Source organism: Astyanax mexicanus, chromosome 8 (assembly GCF_023375975.1).
Source record: "Astyanax mexicanus isolate ESR-SI-001 chromosome 8, AstMex3_surface, whole genome shotgun sequence".
Classification (NCBI taxonomy): Eukaryota; Metazoa; Chordata; class Actinopteri; order Characiformes; family Acestrorhamphidae; genus Astyanax; species Astyanax mexicanus.
The window spans coordinates 21,155,202-21,171,321 of NC_064415.1; the positions used below are offsets into that span (position 1 = coordinate 21,155,202).

The 16,120-nt window shown below is 38.4% G+C and overlaps 1 protein-coding gene across 3 annotated transcripts; it reads right to left on the reverse strand.

Moving 5' to 3' along the window:
- Nucleotides 1-1,017: 1,017 nt before the first annotated feature.
- dthd1 (death domain containing 1) lies at nt 1,018-13,868 on the reverse strand. 3 transcript variants are annotated; one of them, XM_022678441.2, is made up of 10 exons: nt 13,833-13,868; nt 9,167-9,755; nt 7,965-8,289; nt 6,503-6,682; nt 5,226-5,473; nt 4,427-4,585; nt 3,903-4,192; nt 2,941-3,182; nt 1,722-1,779; nt 1,018-1,565 (listed from the first exon to the last, which is right to left on the reverse strand). In XM_022678441.2, exons 2-10 carry the CDS (start codon nt 9,292-9,294, stop codon nt 1,186-1,188), a joined length of 2,010 nt encoding a protein of 669 aa, XP_022534162.2. In that variant the 5' UTR covers nt 9,295-9,755; nt 13,833-13,868; the 3' UTR covers nt 1,018-1,185. The 3 variants fall into 3 exon arrangements, with proteins under 3 accessions (XP_022534162.2, XP_022534161.2, XP_022534160.2); XM_022678440.2 differs by lacking the exon at nt 13,833-13,868 and adding an exon at nt 11,092-11,888 and having other exon boundaries at nt 2,941-3,179; XM_022678439.2 differs by lacking the exon at nt 13,833-13,868 and adding an exon at nt 11,092-11,888.
- Nucleotides 13,869-16,120: the final 2,252 nt, after the last annotated feature.

Genomic DNA, 16,120 nt, shown 5'->3' on the forward strand with positions numbered 1-16,120 from the left:
GGCATGCGCAGTGCCGAGCCCATGCTGCGCCAGAGGAACCGGAGGACCTCTGAAAGTGTGCGCAGCAGCGTTCATGCTTCTAGTAACATTAATTCAACAAAAGATGAAATGAGCAGAGTTTAACTGGCCAGATTTACAGCTCTTTTAGAAAACGCATTTCCACCACATTCAGGTGAGAACAGCGCCATCTGCTGGAGAGACAGTGGAGCATGTATTCCTGCAGTAAAAGGGCGTTCAGTTTCAGTGATTTTCACTTAGTATACGTGTCAGTGCGTTTTGGTTCAATAAGGGCTGTTTTTATAACATAATAAAACTGACCTATTTGATCAAGGATTTTATTTTCCTGCACAAAAAACATATAATAAAAACAGGATATACTAACACTGTGCACTGACATGTCAAAAATATATACATATATAGGATATTTAATTCACTAGTTACCATCCCATGACTTTTGCCATGTTCCAGGGAGGCTCACTGACCATGCCATAATTTTTGCCATGTTCCCTGTAAGCTAAAGAATGTGGCTCTAACCATCCCATGACTTTTGTCCTGTTTCATGGAAGCTTAAAAAAATGCAGCACTGATTGTTCCATGACTTTTTTCATGTTTTATGGGAGCTAAAGAATGCTGCACTGACCATCCCATGACTTTTGCCATGTTTCATGGAGGCTCACTGATCATGCCATACTTTTTGCCATGTTCCCTGTAAGCTAAAGAATGTGGCTCTAACCATCCCATGACTTTTGTCCTGTTTCATGGAAGCTAAAAAAATGCAGCACTGATTGTTCCATGACTTTTTTCATGTTTTATGGGAGCTAAAGAATGCTGCACTGACCATGCCATGACTTTTGTCCTGTTTCATGGAAGCTAAAAAATGCAGCACTGACCATCCCATGACTTTTGTCCTGTTTCATGGAAGCTAAAAAAAATGCAGCACTGACCGTCCCATGACTTTTGCTATGTTTCATGTTTCAAGTCACTTCAGTCTGGTAATAATGAGAACATAGCCTTAGATGCTACTCTGTTTTATTTTTTAATGAGACTTTTCTGTATTTGTTGTGCCTTTTTTGTGTGTTTTTGCTGAATTATCTACCTCATTGCTTTACATGAATGTCAGTGGACTATCATGGGTTGCTACCATCACAGAACATTCTGTTTTTATCATCTTTTTCAAATCCTGCTTCACTCCAATGTGATGGATTGCCTTAAAGTTCCATGGCTTGTTACGGATCTCCTCAGTGTTTTGAATCTCCATGGTTCAACATGTTTCCTCTCCCCTTCATCCACAGCTGGGCCTCTCCTCAGCAGCTCTGCAGCCAGCTCCGGTCTGCCAATGTGGGTCAGACAGCGTGCCAGCAGAGGGCGTTTTGGTGTAGAGGAGGGCAGGCTGCGCCTCCAGGTGGACAGGATGTTGAAGGTCTGCAGAGAGAGGCTGTCCGGGGCTCGGAGTCGGGCCAGCTGGACGGTTGAGCGGCGCAGGCGAAGACACATGACCAGTAATGCAGCATCCTCTTCAGACAGCTCACCCGAGAGCCAGGCTAACAGCTCATCACACAGCAGCTCTGGAGAACACAGAGGTTCAGGGTCATGGGAGAGTGAGAGTGCAAGAGAGGAAAGGAAAAAGACAAGAAAAAGGATGTACAGACAGGAAATGAGAAAGAGACAGAAAGGGGAAGAGAACCCTAACTCTAGAGGGAAAAAGGAGGATTTTTACATACCTCTCTGGTCATGCCGTAAGACTTTTGCACTCATTGGTCTGTTGAGAGTTTTCACAGTCTAAAAACAGGACAAAACATACAATATCTTTAAGTCTATGGAAAACAATGAAGCAGACAAAACCCAGTGTGAGTTTTCTAGATAAAGAAAATGTATCTTCTAAATCAGCCATAATAAATGACTATAGTCTGTGATATGTCCTCTTAATCAGACAAAATAAATGACCATAGTCTGTGATATGTCCTCTTAATCAGACAAAATAAATGACAAAACATTTTGGCTAAAACCAAAACCCATGAAAAAGCAATTGTGAAATTTACAATACAATTTAAAACTATTTAATAAACACTGAACGTCAACAACAATCCAGTAGACATACCAACAAATATAATGATATGACTTTAAAAAGTCATTATTCTGTCGTTTCACTTATTTGACCAAACACCAAAGGTGCTTTTTTGCCTTTTTTTGGTCGAACATTTTTGGATGCAGAATATTCTATGTATTCCTAAATCTCAATTAGAGAAAAAATTACTTTGATACATTGGATAAATATTCTAGATCAGACAAAAAGGACTATAGGTTTAAATATTTCTTATAAATTTTGTTTCTTAAAAAACACTGAAAAAATATAACGTATAGGATTTTACCTAATGTCAATGTGTGATCATGTGTCCTCTACACAAATATATTATAACAGATATATTGATTAAAAATAAGGAAAATAGTATTTGTGGAGAATATTTTATAAATGTAAAAAAATATGATTTTTTTCCAGTGCAGTTATAATATACACTGAATAAAGGATATTCTAACAAGTGCAACAGTTTTAAATGTAGTATAAAAATCCAATATCTCTAATTCTGAGATTATTGTAGTAACATTACAAGAATTACTAACATATTTTTAATTTTAATCTTTTATCAACTAAAAGTGTCATTGTATTGGTAGTAGTTTTTACTTCAGAGACAGATCACTTATATTTTGTCAAGCAAAATATCTGATAGGAGAATAAGACTCCTTCTGTGGATCAAAACACAATTCATTATAAATGTATAATTAATTGGATTGTCTTGTAATATTTTGTTAAAATTGCAAAAATGTGAAATATCAGCCATTTAAACTATATTTAAATGGATTTAACTAAGATTTCTTTTGCAGTTTATACTTTCACCTATAATAGTGCAGTTCTGATAAGAACAGCAGTATGATCTGTTTCACCTTTGGGAGAGTGAGTGACAGCTTGCAGACTGGTGCCTCTAATTTGTAATCTTCAGATATGACCGCTTGGTCTCCTCTCCAGACCAGCTGATCTCTGGGGATACGGAAGAGAATGGCTGTGCCTTTGTAATGAGGTGAGCTGTAGTTTCCAAATGGGTCTTGTTCCTTCAGCTTCAGGCAGAGCCAATTCCGTCTCTGAATGTGGAGTGTGACTGTGTGTGGCGCTGTGCCCTGGTCACCTGCTTAGACATGCATGTGTGGACACAGTCAAACAAAGGCCCATTTTCTGTACTTGGAAAAAATAAGTAGAGTCCTTTTAAGAAAAAACACATTTCAGCAATTTCACCTTTTTGGGAGAATATTTATGTGAGTTATTATTGTATATGCCTTTATTTATGAAGAAATATAAGTGTAAATAAATCATATTTAATCTTAAAAAAAAAAAGAGTTTATCACCGTGTTAATGTAGCTAACAAAGAAAATAGTACATCATTTTAGACTGAAATTTAAAAGTTTCTGAGTATGTAAGTTTTCATGAGTGTAAGAAATGATATAAGCAGGTAAACTGGCGACCACAACTTTTTTGGGATTATGTGGTATTACTGTTCCATCCCATGTGGTATTATTTTTTTATACCACATATATTTTTTATAAGTGGTATTATTATATCTTTATGTAACTGAGAAATTAATTGTAGTCATCAAATTGGCATGTCTGATGATTTAAACAAATTTATTGTAATCTGGAAAAGTAGAATAGTGGTAGTTGGTGCTTTGCTCTAACTCCCTCCTTTCTTCTGTCTGATTACACTGATGATTTATAAAACCCCCTTCATTTCACTGACTGATCAATGCATGACATGCACCAGTAGCTCAGGCTACACACTCCCACGAATCTGTAACACAATGCCACTTTTTTTCTTTCCTCTAATCAGCAATACTCAAACACTGCTGATTAGTTACCTGCACTGGTAATGTTCCCGCTGAATTTCAGCAGTAGCTGATCTCCCTCCCTCATGGAGAACTCAGTGGAGGGCTCTGGAGGCCCAAAATAAGCCTGGGCCCGAAATTCATTCAGTGCCCAGCTCAGATCTCTGCTGGGATGGGCAGCCAGGATTGCATTGCTGGGGTCCTCTCGCTTGGTGTGGAGGACGACAGTTACAGCACAAGTCCTTACTGACTCCTCCAGGTCTTGAGCGAAGAAAGTCAGGCAGGGTGGTCTTATCGAGGAGAGCAGACGAAGGACTATCAGTCTATAGAAAGAGGGCGAGAGATAAGGAAGCTTCAGGGTTAAAATAACATCTGTAGTGTTTCGTCTATTCTTCTGTTAATAATAAAAGAGGGAAAAAGCCTAGTCTTGGACTAAACAACATTTTATTTGTAGATTTTCCACTGAAAGAAAAATCTACTCTACAACTATTTACCCCTATATGTTTTATATTTAAAATATAAAGCAAAATGTAAATTAGCAAATTTTGAGTAGATACCGCTCACAGTTGTCCATTAGATCAAAAGAGACCAGGCCATTCTGGAGGTTCCTCACACTGATCTGATCAAGAACATTCCACTGCTCATCTCTCCAGCCCAATACAGCCAGCTGCTCTTTACACAGCTCTCTGGATGACTTGAGTGAAGCACTCAAAACTCTGATTGATAAATACAGCAAATAATAGAAGACAAGTAGCAACATCAGCACAAGTTATGAAATCAGGCTTTATTAGATATTCTTAGGCTATGCTCACATTACCAAGTTGAAGTGACTCAAATCTGTTTTTTTGCTCAATGTGGCTCAGATCTGATATTTTGTAATGGCTGCAAGAACGTGCCAAATCCGATTTTTTCTAATTAGAGTCACTTCCATATGTGGACCTAAATCGGATATGTATCCAATCGATGGACATGCAACATGTGAACAGTCAAATTGGAATTTATGCATCTTTTTTCTTTCATGTATGCGCTGCATGCTTCTCTCTCGTACCCACAGCTGTGCTATAGCGGCAAAAACAGCAAAAGCAAGCTGCCTGGCCTTTTTTCACCTCCTCGACCTGAGCATGTACTTCAGACCAGCTGTTTGCTCTCCACTTGAGAAAAAAATATATGAGCTGCTAACTCATCTATGTCCCTTTTTAAAGCTACGAGTCGTCTCTCGGATATCAATTTGTGTATGTAAGGCATTTCAGGGACAGATTCGTTCACATTACACACAGATACAGGTCACTTACATGTGAATGTGAACCGCCAAATCCGAATCAAATCAAATAATGAGAACATAGCCTTGGTCAATACCTGATTTGACAGGGTGGGAAAGTATCAGGCCGAAGTGCTTTGCTGTTGGGACGAGTGTGGCTGTTATCTTCTCCTGTTTTCCTCTTGTCAGGGTTGGGAGGACAGGGCAGGGTTATGGTCACAGGTCGTCTGAAGGATAAGGTTGAAGGGTGATTGAGGTAAAGTAGAGGGCTAGTGGTGAGGATGGAGCGATAGGAATCATTCCAGGACTTCAGTGAATTCAGCAGTATGGCATCTACTGGCTGCACCTGGTGAGTACAAAAGTTTAGGAAAAGTGAAAGAGCATATTTGTCAGGTATAGCAGTGAAATAAATGGATTTTGCAATTATTGAAATGGGCTGTGAGCTGCATTACTGTATGAATGTGTGATTTTATTTCTATTTCTTTCCCATCTTCTTCCCAATTTACACAGCTAATTACCCAACCTGCTCATTAGGACTCCCCATATCACTAGTGATGCCCCAACAACAGGAGGGTAAAGACTAGCACATGCCTCCTCTGATACAAGTGAAGTCAGCCACCACCTCTTTTTGAACTGCTGCTGATGTACCACTGCTGAGTAGCATTATAGCGCACTCAGAGGAAAGTGCAGCGACTCGGTTCCAATACATTAGCTCACAGACACCTAGTGCTGAGCGACATCACCCTTTGGAAGAATATGAGGAGAAAGCACCATCTACCCACCCACAGAGCAAGGCAAATTGTGCTTTCTCAGGGCTCTGGTAGCTGATTTGATTCAAACCATTTATTTTCACATCAATCGGCAATGATATCTTCCTAGGAATTTTCTTAAATTTGTTCTTGAGAACAGTATACACCAGATGCTGTGTATGTTGCTCTGTTGCAGTATTGACCCTCATTGGTTTAGAGACTCCTCTGTTTCACTAAGATGTGCTCATGTATAGACGTCTCAAAAATACGTTTTTCTCTGCTTATAATTTGTATGCAGTTGTTGTCTAAGGAGTGTGCAGGTAGAGTCTAAAACCTGATGAGTTTGCTCTTATAGAATAGTTTAGTTTAGTTGATAAAAGTCCAACAGACTTTGAGATAGGTTGTGATGTGTATAATTTAGAGATTACTGGGTTTGGGTTAAGCTCTGGAAATTGTGATTCAGGGTACTATTTTGTTTTACCCATCTAACCAATTCATGATATTACATATGTAAGCTTCCATTACATTTGTTTAGGTGTGGATCAATTCTACAACTTTAAAACCACCAATTTAAACTGGTAATAAGGCCTCTTTGATTATTCTTTGCTTATTCTCTGTAAACATACCATTGCTTGGGCAACAACTGGTGTAGTGAAAGATCCAGGCGAGTAATCCAGGCATATTCTGGGATCCACAGTGAGCTTGACAGAGATCCCTCTCTTTGGGATGGTGAAAGTCTCCCTCTGCAAACGGGACACAACTGCAAATACACCAAGGGTGTAAACTCGCACCACTGCAAATGAACCCTAAAAGAAAACAATACAGACGTTATTCAGAAAGAATGAAATCATATCTACTCATACAACTGTTTTCAAGTGTTTTTTTTTTTGTTTATCCCTTTTTTCCCCAATTTAAAAGGCCAGTTCCCCAACCTACACATTAGGAGTCCTCCTATTAATAGCAATGCCCTCAACACAAGCAGAAGGAGGAGAAGGACATGCCTTCTTCAACACATATAAACCCAGACATCGCCCCATTTGTAACAGCTGCTGATGCAGCATTTCTAGGTAGGGAGTGATGTAGGGAGAGAGAGAGAGCACCATCTAGAGATAGATAGAGAGATAGATAGATAGATACATACATACATACATACATACTTTATTGATCCCCAATGGGAAATTCTAGAATCTACCCACATAAAAAGATCATTGTAAATTGTGCTTTTTCTAGAGCTTAAATTCTCTGCCTGAATACGTCCCAACCCGAGGCCCGACCCGAACTCGAAAATAATCGTCTGTTTTTCTAGTGCTATTTTTATTTTATATAAAGCTGTGGTGTGATAATCACAATATAGCAAAGTAACATTTTTTTTTTTTTTTTAAGTTGCACAAGTGCGCAATACACACCTCACTTGTCCGTATTACACACTTGACTTGCAGTGCAGTGCAGGTTATAGCCATATTACTGTTTTTTGCATTTTTGCACATAGACTATAAGCTATAAAAAAATAATAAAATAAAATAAATTCTTAAACAATGATAAATTATATTAGAGTAGAGGAAAGTCACTCAGACATCTTTCTTGTAGCCTATAAATAAACTGATGTTTAGGCCTGTTTTTGTTCGCATTGTTCATGTTTTAATCATTCTGTAATCTGTTCCTAATACAGTAAATATTTTTTATTAACTAATAGGTCTTCTTCAGTGTTGCAGTGTTAATTAAAATCATTCTGACTAGATTTTGCCCATTTAAACATTCTGAATATGATTTTTTCAAAGCTCTACTTACTCCAAAAAATGAGCTCAGCCTCAAAATGACAGCGTATGGGGTGGGGCGGATCAGGCTCGAGCAGAACATGCACAGGCTCAGGCCGGGTCGGGCTGGATATTTTGGGCCTGATTTAAGCTCTATCTCTTTCTCAGACTCTGGCTGCTGATAGCAAATGGCATGATCCGGGATACAAACTAGCAATAATTAGAAAAAGAGCATAGTGGCAGCTCCTTATATCCTTTTTAATATAAATGTAAAAAAGCAAACAAACTGATCATTTTAATTTAAATGTTACTGAATGTGCTTTGCTTTACCAACCCTGTGACCTTCATAGCTGCTTTCTGTGGCTATAGGAGAGACGTAGCTGACCCTCTGTTCCTGGTCCACCACCTTCACCGTGACCTCACGGTAGTACCCACGATAAGATGCTCGAAAAGGCATAGCTATGGATAATGGGAATAAGGGACTTTTGGTGCTGCTGGGAATTTCAATCCTGAGCACGCTGCTCACCAACTCCTCTGATCCAGACACCATGAGGGAGCTGAGGCCATCCACAACCTTACAGGTGATGAGCTTTGCAACTTTCACTGGGCCGGTGATGTAGCAGACCGGTTTGGAGGAAGAACTGCCTGAGTCTGTTAAACTGTGACAAAGAAAGCTCAGTTATAAAAATTCATCACATTTTTTTTATTCGTTCAGAATTTGTTTTTTTTCTCCCCAATTTACATGGCCAATTGCCCATCCCACTTATTAGGACTCCACCTATCACTAGTGATGCCCCAACACCAGGAGAGTGAAGACTAGCACATGCCTCCTCCGATACATGTAAAGTCAGCCACCGCCTCTTTTCGAACTGCTGATGATGCAGCATTGCAGAGTAGCATCCCAGCGCTCTTGGAGGAAAGCGCAGCGACTCGGTTCTGATACATCAGCTCACAGACAGGCACCTTGTGCTGAATGACATCACCCTTTGCAGTGATGTGGGGAGAGAGTGCCATCTACTCATGTAGAGAGAGCAAGACCAAATGTGCTCTCTCAGGGCTCCGGCAGCTGATGGCAAGCTTATAACACACATTAAATGATGCACATAAGGAGAGCTTGAGACTAGTTCATTTAATGAATTAAAGGGCCACATCTAAATTATAACTTGTATATAATTGTATATCGGATTCGCTCTCATACTTTTTAGGAGTGAGCGAGGAAATTACACATGACAAATAAACTCTAATAATTTTAGATTTAATCTAATAAACTCTAATAATCTAAAAAATAAAGTGCTATTTGTAAGCTACTTAATACATTTGATTTAAAATATAAAAAAACAGCAAAATATATTGTCATTGATGGACAAAAACCTTGTATCTTAGCTGTAAAGAGGCAATTTTTGAACAACTACAATTTGTTACAAATGTTGTAAATTTGAAAATGTGAAAAACATTGGAAAATGAAAAAAAGTCACATTGTTGCCATATAATTACACTTTGACTTTTCACACACAAAATACCAATATAGGCTCTTACCTTACTGTTGCCAAGTCTTGTGTCTGGCTCACACAATCAGAAGATTGCATTAGTGGTCTGCCTCCTTTATCACTTTTCTCTATATTCCCTCTTTCTTCAATCACTTCATCCACTGGTTCTTTAGTCATCTCTCCATCATTAACAGCCTCAAGGTGAACTTTGTGGACATCTGTTCCTGCATTCTTTACCAGTTCACTATCATTCTGAACATTATTCTCTTTCTGTGCATCTACTCCTCTTACAGGAACAATTCTGCATTCATTAGATGAGTCACTTAAGTCATGGTGTCTATTCTTTCTGGGGTCTGGGGTACTTTGAAGGTCACATTCCTGTGATACAGTGGAAATATCATCTGGAATCAATTCTTGAGGAACACATGGCTGTTCAGAAGATGTTTGTGGAAGGACCAGGTTGTCTTGCCTAGCTTCCTTAAAGTCTAGCTTAGTTTTAGAGAGAACACTGATTGCTCTCTCAAGTTTGCTTGTGACTGAATGCAGTTTCTTCTCAATATTTTGCACGTCTTCCAGCACGTTCAGAATGACGTCAGTGATGTAGGCATGCTTGTGAAGATTAGACTCCCTGGAGACGCCTGAAGAGAGAAGACACAAGGTATTTGATTGAGTGGAAATTAGCAAGTTCATGTGCAAAGCTAAGTATTGTATGGAGTATGAACAAAGGAAAATCATCCAAAAAAATATATCATCATGCAAAGAATACGAGAGAAAAGAGAAAGACGAGTCACAAACTTTACCAAATGGAGCTAGCTATCCTTTCTAGCTAAGAAAGATGCTATTCTCTAACATTTCCCTTTCTCTGTGCACTGTAGCTAATGTTAGCCAAGTACCTAGCATTATGTAACAGAACAGAACCACAGAATTGCAGCAGAGAACTAATAAATGGCAAGTTGTTACTGAAGTTGAAACGACTTTTCATGCTTGGTGTCAGTTACTACATCTCCACAGACACAAATAAACTGTTTACCACTTGAAAGATACGAGTATAAGTATAATTGTAAATAACGCTTGGATGATTTCTCTCTTTCTGTGCATGTTTCTGCTTTAACTATGGCAGTTTTTTTTTCTCTCCCCGATTTAGCTAGGCCAATAGTTCCACCTATTCAGCTGTATATCCCCCATCTCTAGCGATGCCACAACACAAGGAGGGTGAGGACTAGCAGATGTCTCCTCTGATACATGTGAAGCCAGCCACTGTCTCTTTTCAAACTCCTTACTGCTGATGCAGCATTGCCAAGTAGCATCACAGCGCTCAGAGGAAAGTGCAGCGACTCAGTTCTGATATATCAGCTTACAGATGCCTTGTGCTGATAGACATCACCCTAGGAGTGATGAGGGGAAAAAAACACCATCTACCCACCCAGAAAGAGCAAGGCCAATTGTGCTCTCTCGGAGCTCCGGTAGGTGACAGCAAGCTGCATGACTGGGATTCAAACCAGCAATCTCCTCATCACAGCATCAAGCATGTCTAGGTGGAGGAACCAGATGAACAGCAGCGTGAAGATTTTAAAAGATTTACTCTCGACCTGCAGGGGGAGCCTCGTAAGAAAACCAACCACGGGTTGCTTAATGTGCTTTTAATTTTAGCAAGCTGAGGTAACTGATGACTAGCATATGTTTGTTAGGCTAAAACACTGTCTGCCTTTCTCTGAACATTTCAGCTAGCATACCTATCTTGCTGTGCTTACAATTATTGAGGATATAGAGATGTCTTTTTCAGCTAGTATCTAGTATCAGTATTTACAATGAAAACTAGTATCTGAGTTGTACATAATGGACAGTATACTTTTTGCAACGACAGATTCTTATTTAAACTGTTGTAAAAAAAAGAATCCCTGCTTTTAAATGACTGAAAATTAATTTACAGGAAAAACATAAAGAAAAAAAAAAACGTGTTACAGTGTAACTCACCGATGTTTGTTGATATTTGAGAGTCTCTTTCAGTAGTATTTGGTTTTCTCTCTTGCTCTGTCAGTGTGTGTGCTGTCACGTTCAGTTCTTCCCTCAGGAGTCTTACCCTGTGCGTGTGCAGCACACTCCAATCCTTAAAGAGCTGAAAAAGCTTCTTAAGAAGCCTTGCTGAGTCTTCCTTCGCAAGTTCAGGCCCAGGTTCCTCTGCACTTATGGTTGTTCCTGAGTGTAACAGTGCCTGTAGTTTCTGGGTTGTATCTTGCAGCAGGCTCAGAAGTTTATCTTCAGGACTTGAGCCAAATCCAAAATCTTCCCCCAGCATTCTGAATCAGACAGTCAGAAGGCCTTTTGATCACAAGCTGCAGTTGTTAATGCGGTTAATGTGAGTTAACCCTGCCAGCAGCGACTGTCTGTGGTTCTGATCTGGCTCTAGGTCTGTAGTGCAGTAGGTCTGTAGTGCAGTTTGTGGGCTAGCTTCTGCCTTTGTCCAGCCCTGGCAGTATTTACAAATCTGGCAGTGTAAAGACGAGTGGCCATGGCAATAAAGGGTGTGCCTGAAGACAACGAGGGGCCCTTAGCAACTGAGGACCCTAAAGAAGAGTAATGTGCTTTTTTTTGTATGAATGGCCGCTTCTCTGCTGGGCTGAACAATAAGGAGCTATTCAGCCCTCTTCAGACATTCCACTTTTACTGTCCGCTATTACGCACACACAAACACTTACGTAGCCACGCATGCATTATCTAAAACTAACATTTGCAAGTAATTACATGCATATATTAACACAACACAAATGCTTGAATATTATTTTCTTCAACTGCGATTCACTTGCAATGCCTGTATACTTGTGTATCATTTAAAAATCTCTTTTTGAACACATGTATTACATGATGTATTACACGCAGAGTGATTTATTTTACGTGTTTATTTCTTTATGTTGATGATTATGGCTTACAGCCAGTGAAAACACAAAAATCAGTGTCTCAGTAAATTAGAATATTATAAGACTAATCGGTACTTTTGGCAGTTTGGGCATATCAAGTCATTTCATTTTCCAGCAGGACTTGGCACAATTCCCACACTGCCAAAAGTACCAATTGGTCTTATGTAATATTTTAACTCTCTGAAACACTGATTTTTGGGTTTTCATTGGCTGTAAGCCATGATCATCAACAATAAAATAAATGAACAATTAAAATTGATAACTCTGTTTGTAATACATCTATATAATACATGAGTTTCACATTTAGAAATGAATTACTGAAATAAAGTTAAATTTTTTAATGATATTCTAAATTTTAAGATGCACTAGTATATTAAACCGGAATGGTCCAGAATTTCATTGGATAAAACATTGTTTTATTGAAATAAAGAATATTTTTGAGCATGAACTTGTTGACAATGTTTGAATAAAGAGAAAGGAGTTTCCTCCTTACTACAGAAACTGAGTGAGGAACTAAGATCCAGCATCAAGCACAGACTGCTGATTTCTTTGTTCTAACACACTGAATAAACCTGGCAAACAACAGGTGTGTTTAATCAGATGCGCTTCTGCTGAAGAAGCTCCAAACTATGCAGGAATCCAGCCCTCCAGCACCAGAATTCCCAACCCAGGCTTCACTTTTGTAGATTTATAGGTCACAGGCAGAAAAACAGCTCTGCTCATCTCTTACTATATGTTCTCGACTCCATGTGTTGTTATATTTACTATTTACTTGGTCCCTCAAAAAGTGGTCTCTTAAAAGTGGTGCTAATACTAAATTACTAATAATGACATGATAAAAAACATGCCCTGTAGTTCCATTTGAAGCTTGTTTGAAGAGTATTTCAAAAGCACAGAAGCCATTGTACTGAGGTTGCAGCATATATGTGTCATTGGACACACAAAGTCTAGAAATGATTGTCAAGAATGTAAACTGAGCGATAAGAATTTTCTGTAGATAAGATGCATGTCTCTACATGCTTGTGGGAAGCACACACACACACTGTACATTTGTTTCAAAGCTTATAGGGAAACATGAGAGAAACAAATGATTAAATGAACAGATCAAACTACAGTACATCAGTACTATATCTTCTAACATTACTAATGTGCAGAATATATGTAGTCACATATATTTGTAATAGTAAATCTAATGAAAGAACACTTAAAATACCTACATCTAAACCTAGTAGTATACTTCACAGTGCAAAAATAATATATAAGAAATATATAATTGTCATGTCCTGGCCCTGTTTTCTGTCTGTCCTTGTGCCTGTGTGTGTCCCATGTGACCTGTGCCCCTGTGTTCTGTCTCAGTAGTTTTCCACCTGTGTCAATTTGTAGCTCCGCCCCCTAGCCCCAGGTGTTTCCACTTCCCGTGTGTGTTAGCCCTAGTGTTCCAGTCTGTGTTTGTCGGTCTTTGCGCCTTCCTATGTTGTTTTGTCTCTCTCAGTGTTTCTTAGTTTCTCTCAGTGTTTCTTTGTTTCCTTCGCCTTCATGTTTTTGCCTTAGTCCTCCGCTCTATTTGTGTATATTTATATTCCTGTTTAATTTTTGTTTAGTTCTGTCTTGTTTTCTGTAGTTTCAGTTATTAGTTTATTCCCTTGTATGTATTTCCCTGCCCTGTTTTGTATTATTTTCACTTACTTGTTTGTTTTATGTTACCGGTACCCCTCCTTGTTTATCATTATCTCTCGTTTGTTTTGGTTTGTTTCTTGTTCTTTGTTTATCGTTGTTATTTATTTAATAAAACCCCCTTACCTGCTTTTACGTCCGCCTCCTCGTCTCCCTGCCTGGCATACCTGACAATAATATATAGGTAAACTAATATACATATTTTGTCAAGTTCACTTAAAAGAGTATAAAACCTACTAGACTAGTAGTTTACTGAAAGTAAACCTAAAAGTGTATTTTAATAAGTTAGAATTTAGAATAGAAGATTATAAGCAGCTTTTAGTATAGTTCAAAGTATACCTGAACAACAAAATACAAGTAGTAAACTTACATTTGAGTTTAATTATTGCCCATACTAATTAACTAGTTGTGTACCCAAAGTGTACTACTTATACACCCAAAGCACACTTAAAAGTATACTTTTATATACTAAAATTGGGCCAATTTACTCCAAAGAAGTATTAAAATAGTCAATTTACAAGTACATTCATCCTAGTATACTTACTACATAATATATACTTGGGAAATATACAGTTCTGGAAAAAATAAGAGACCACTTAAAAAATGATATGTTTCTTTGATTTTTATCAAATTAAAAACCTCTGGACTATAATCAAGACTAAGAAGGATGATCACAAGCCATCAAACCAAACTGAGCTGCTTGAATTTCTATGATATTTTAAGTCTGTGCCAAAAGGTGTGGTATATTGATGTTGACCTGTATAGCTTAAGCCTATTCCTTTTCAATAGTCCATGTTTACTCACTGCGTTGCCTTGTATAAATACATGTATTTTAATGGCAAATCACTTTCAGTTCAACCTCCACACAGCTTTTATTTAGATTGTATAATTTAGATGTATATAAATCTCATAATTACCGATAAACTTCTGTTTTCTTGTATTTTCAGGTCTCACAGCACACCCGTTGCTGCTGGTGGTGTCGTGGCTCCATCGTGTGGTAATCAGGAGACCCTGCAGTGTGAGAGAGGAGCTGCAGTAGAGCTGAATGAGGAAACGCAGTCTGAGCAGTTCACAGGTTTTACTGCGCGTCCTTGTAGGACCCTTGTTTTTAATATGGCGAGAGGAATTTTCACGGATTTTTTCTAGAGATGTTGGTTCATTCCAGCATATTTTCTGCTTATTTGCGGTGGTGTTGGTGTGGCTGCATGGCTGCTGGTCAAAGAGCGAGTTGAGTAAAGTAACACAGTAAAGAAAAGCGTAGCCTGGAGGCCAAGCAGGCCCCAACACGCCCCCCAGAAACCAGAAACACACACACACACACACACACACACACACACACACACACACACACACACACACACACACACACACACACACACAGAGAAACACCAGAGGTCTGAGCTGAAGTTCATGAAGACGATTAAAAATATCATTAAACCACTTTTCTTTAATATTTCATTTGTTTACAACTATGATTCTATGGAGCCCTTAAAGTGACATCATGCAAAAAAAATAAATAAATAATGTGGGGCCACGACTTATAAAGGCGGAGGGGCGACTTATTTAGTTATGAGGACGATTTATTACGATGTGGGAACGACTTATTAAGTTGCGGGACGTATTATTAGGTTGTGGGGCTGACTCATTAAGTTGTGACAACGATTTATTACGATGTGGGGACGACTTATTAAGTTGCGGGACGTATTATTAGGTTGTGTGGACGACTTATTAAGTCGTGGGACGTATTATTAAGTTGTGTGGACGGCTTATTAAGTTGCAGGGACGACTTATCACGTTGTGGGTACAACTTATTACGGTGTGGGGACAACCTTATAAGATGTGGGGATGACGTTTCAAAAATGTGGGAATACATATTAAGATGTTAGGATGACTTTATAAGGTGTGGGAATTAAAAAAGTTGTGGGGATGACTTTAAAATTTGGGAATGAGATAATTAATTTGTGGAGACAACTTACTAAGGTGTGGATATTAGATAATTAAGGTGTGGGGACGACTTATTACGGTGTGAAAATGAGATAATTATGTCACAGGAACAACTTATCAAAGTGTGGGAATGAAATAATTAAGATATGGAAACAACGTATTAAGGTGTGAAAACAAGATGATTAAGTTGTGTGGACAACTTGTTAAGGCACGAGAAAAAGATTATTAAGTTGTGGAGACTTAATTAACTCGTACGCATGCCTTAATTAAAAAGTCGTGGCCTTGCATTTATTTTTTACATTACGTCACCTTAGTATAATAATAATAACAATAAATAATAATAAACTCAGTAAATAAATAAATAAATAAATAAATAAACTGATTTTTAAAACGATTTTTATTACTTATTTTTAATGAACTTTACCCTCATCCAGTGATTTAGCTTATCTGAATATCCTCCCTACACTTCT

What these genes read in the sequence shown, in the direction of transcription:
- dthd1 (XM_022678439.2), bottom strand. Translation starts at nt 11,413, where the DNA reads ATGCTGGGGGAAGATTTTGGATTTGGCTCAAGTCCTGAAGATAAACTT. An exon ending in TCAAATATCAACAAACATCG is followed by an intron (nt 9,756 to 11,091) that starts GTGAGTTACACT and finishes TTCTCTCTTCAG; the next exon opens with GCGTCTCCAGGGAGTCTAAT. An exon ending in GCAGCTATGAAGGTCACAGG is followed by an intron (nt 6,683 to 7,964) that starts GTTGGTAAAGCA and finishes GTTTTCTTTTAG; the next exon opens with GGTTCATTTGCAGTGGTGCG.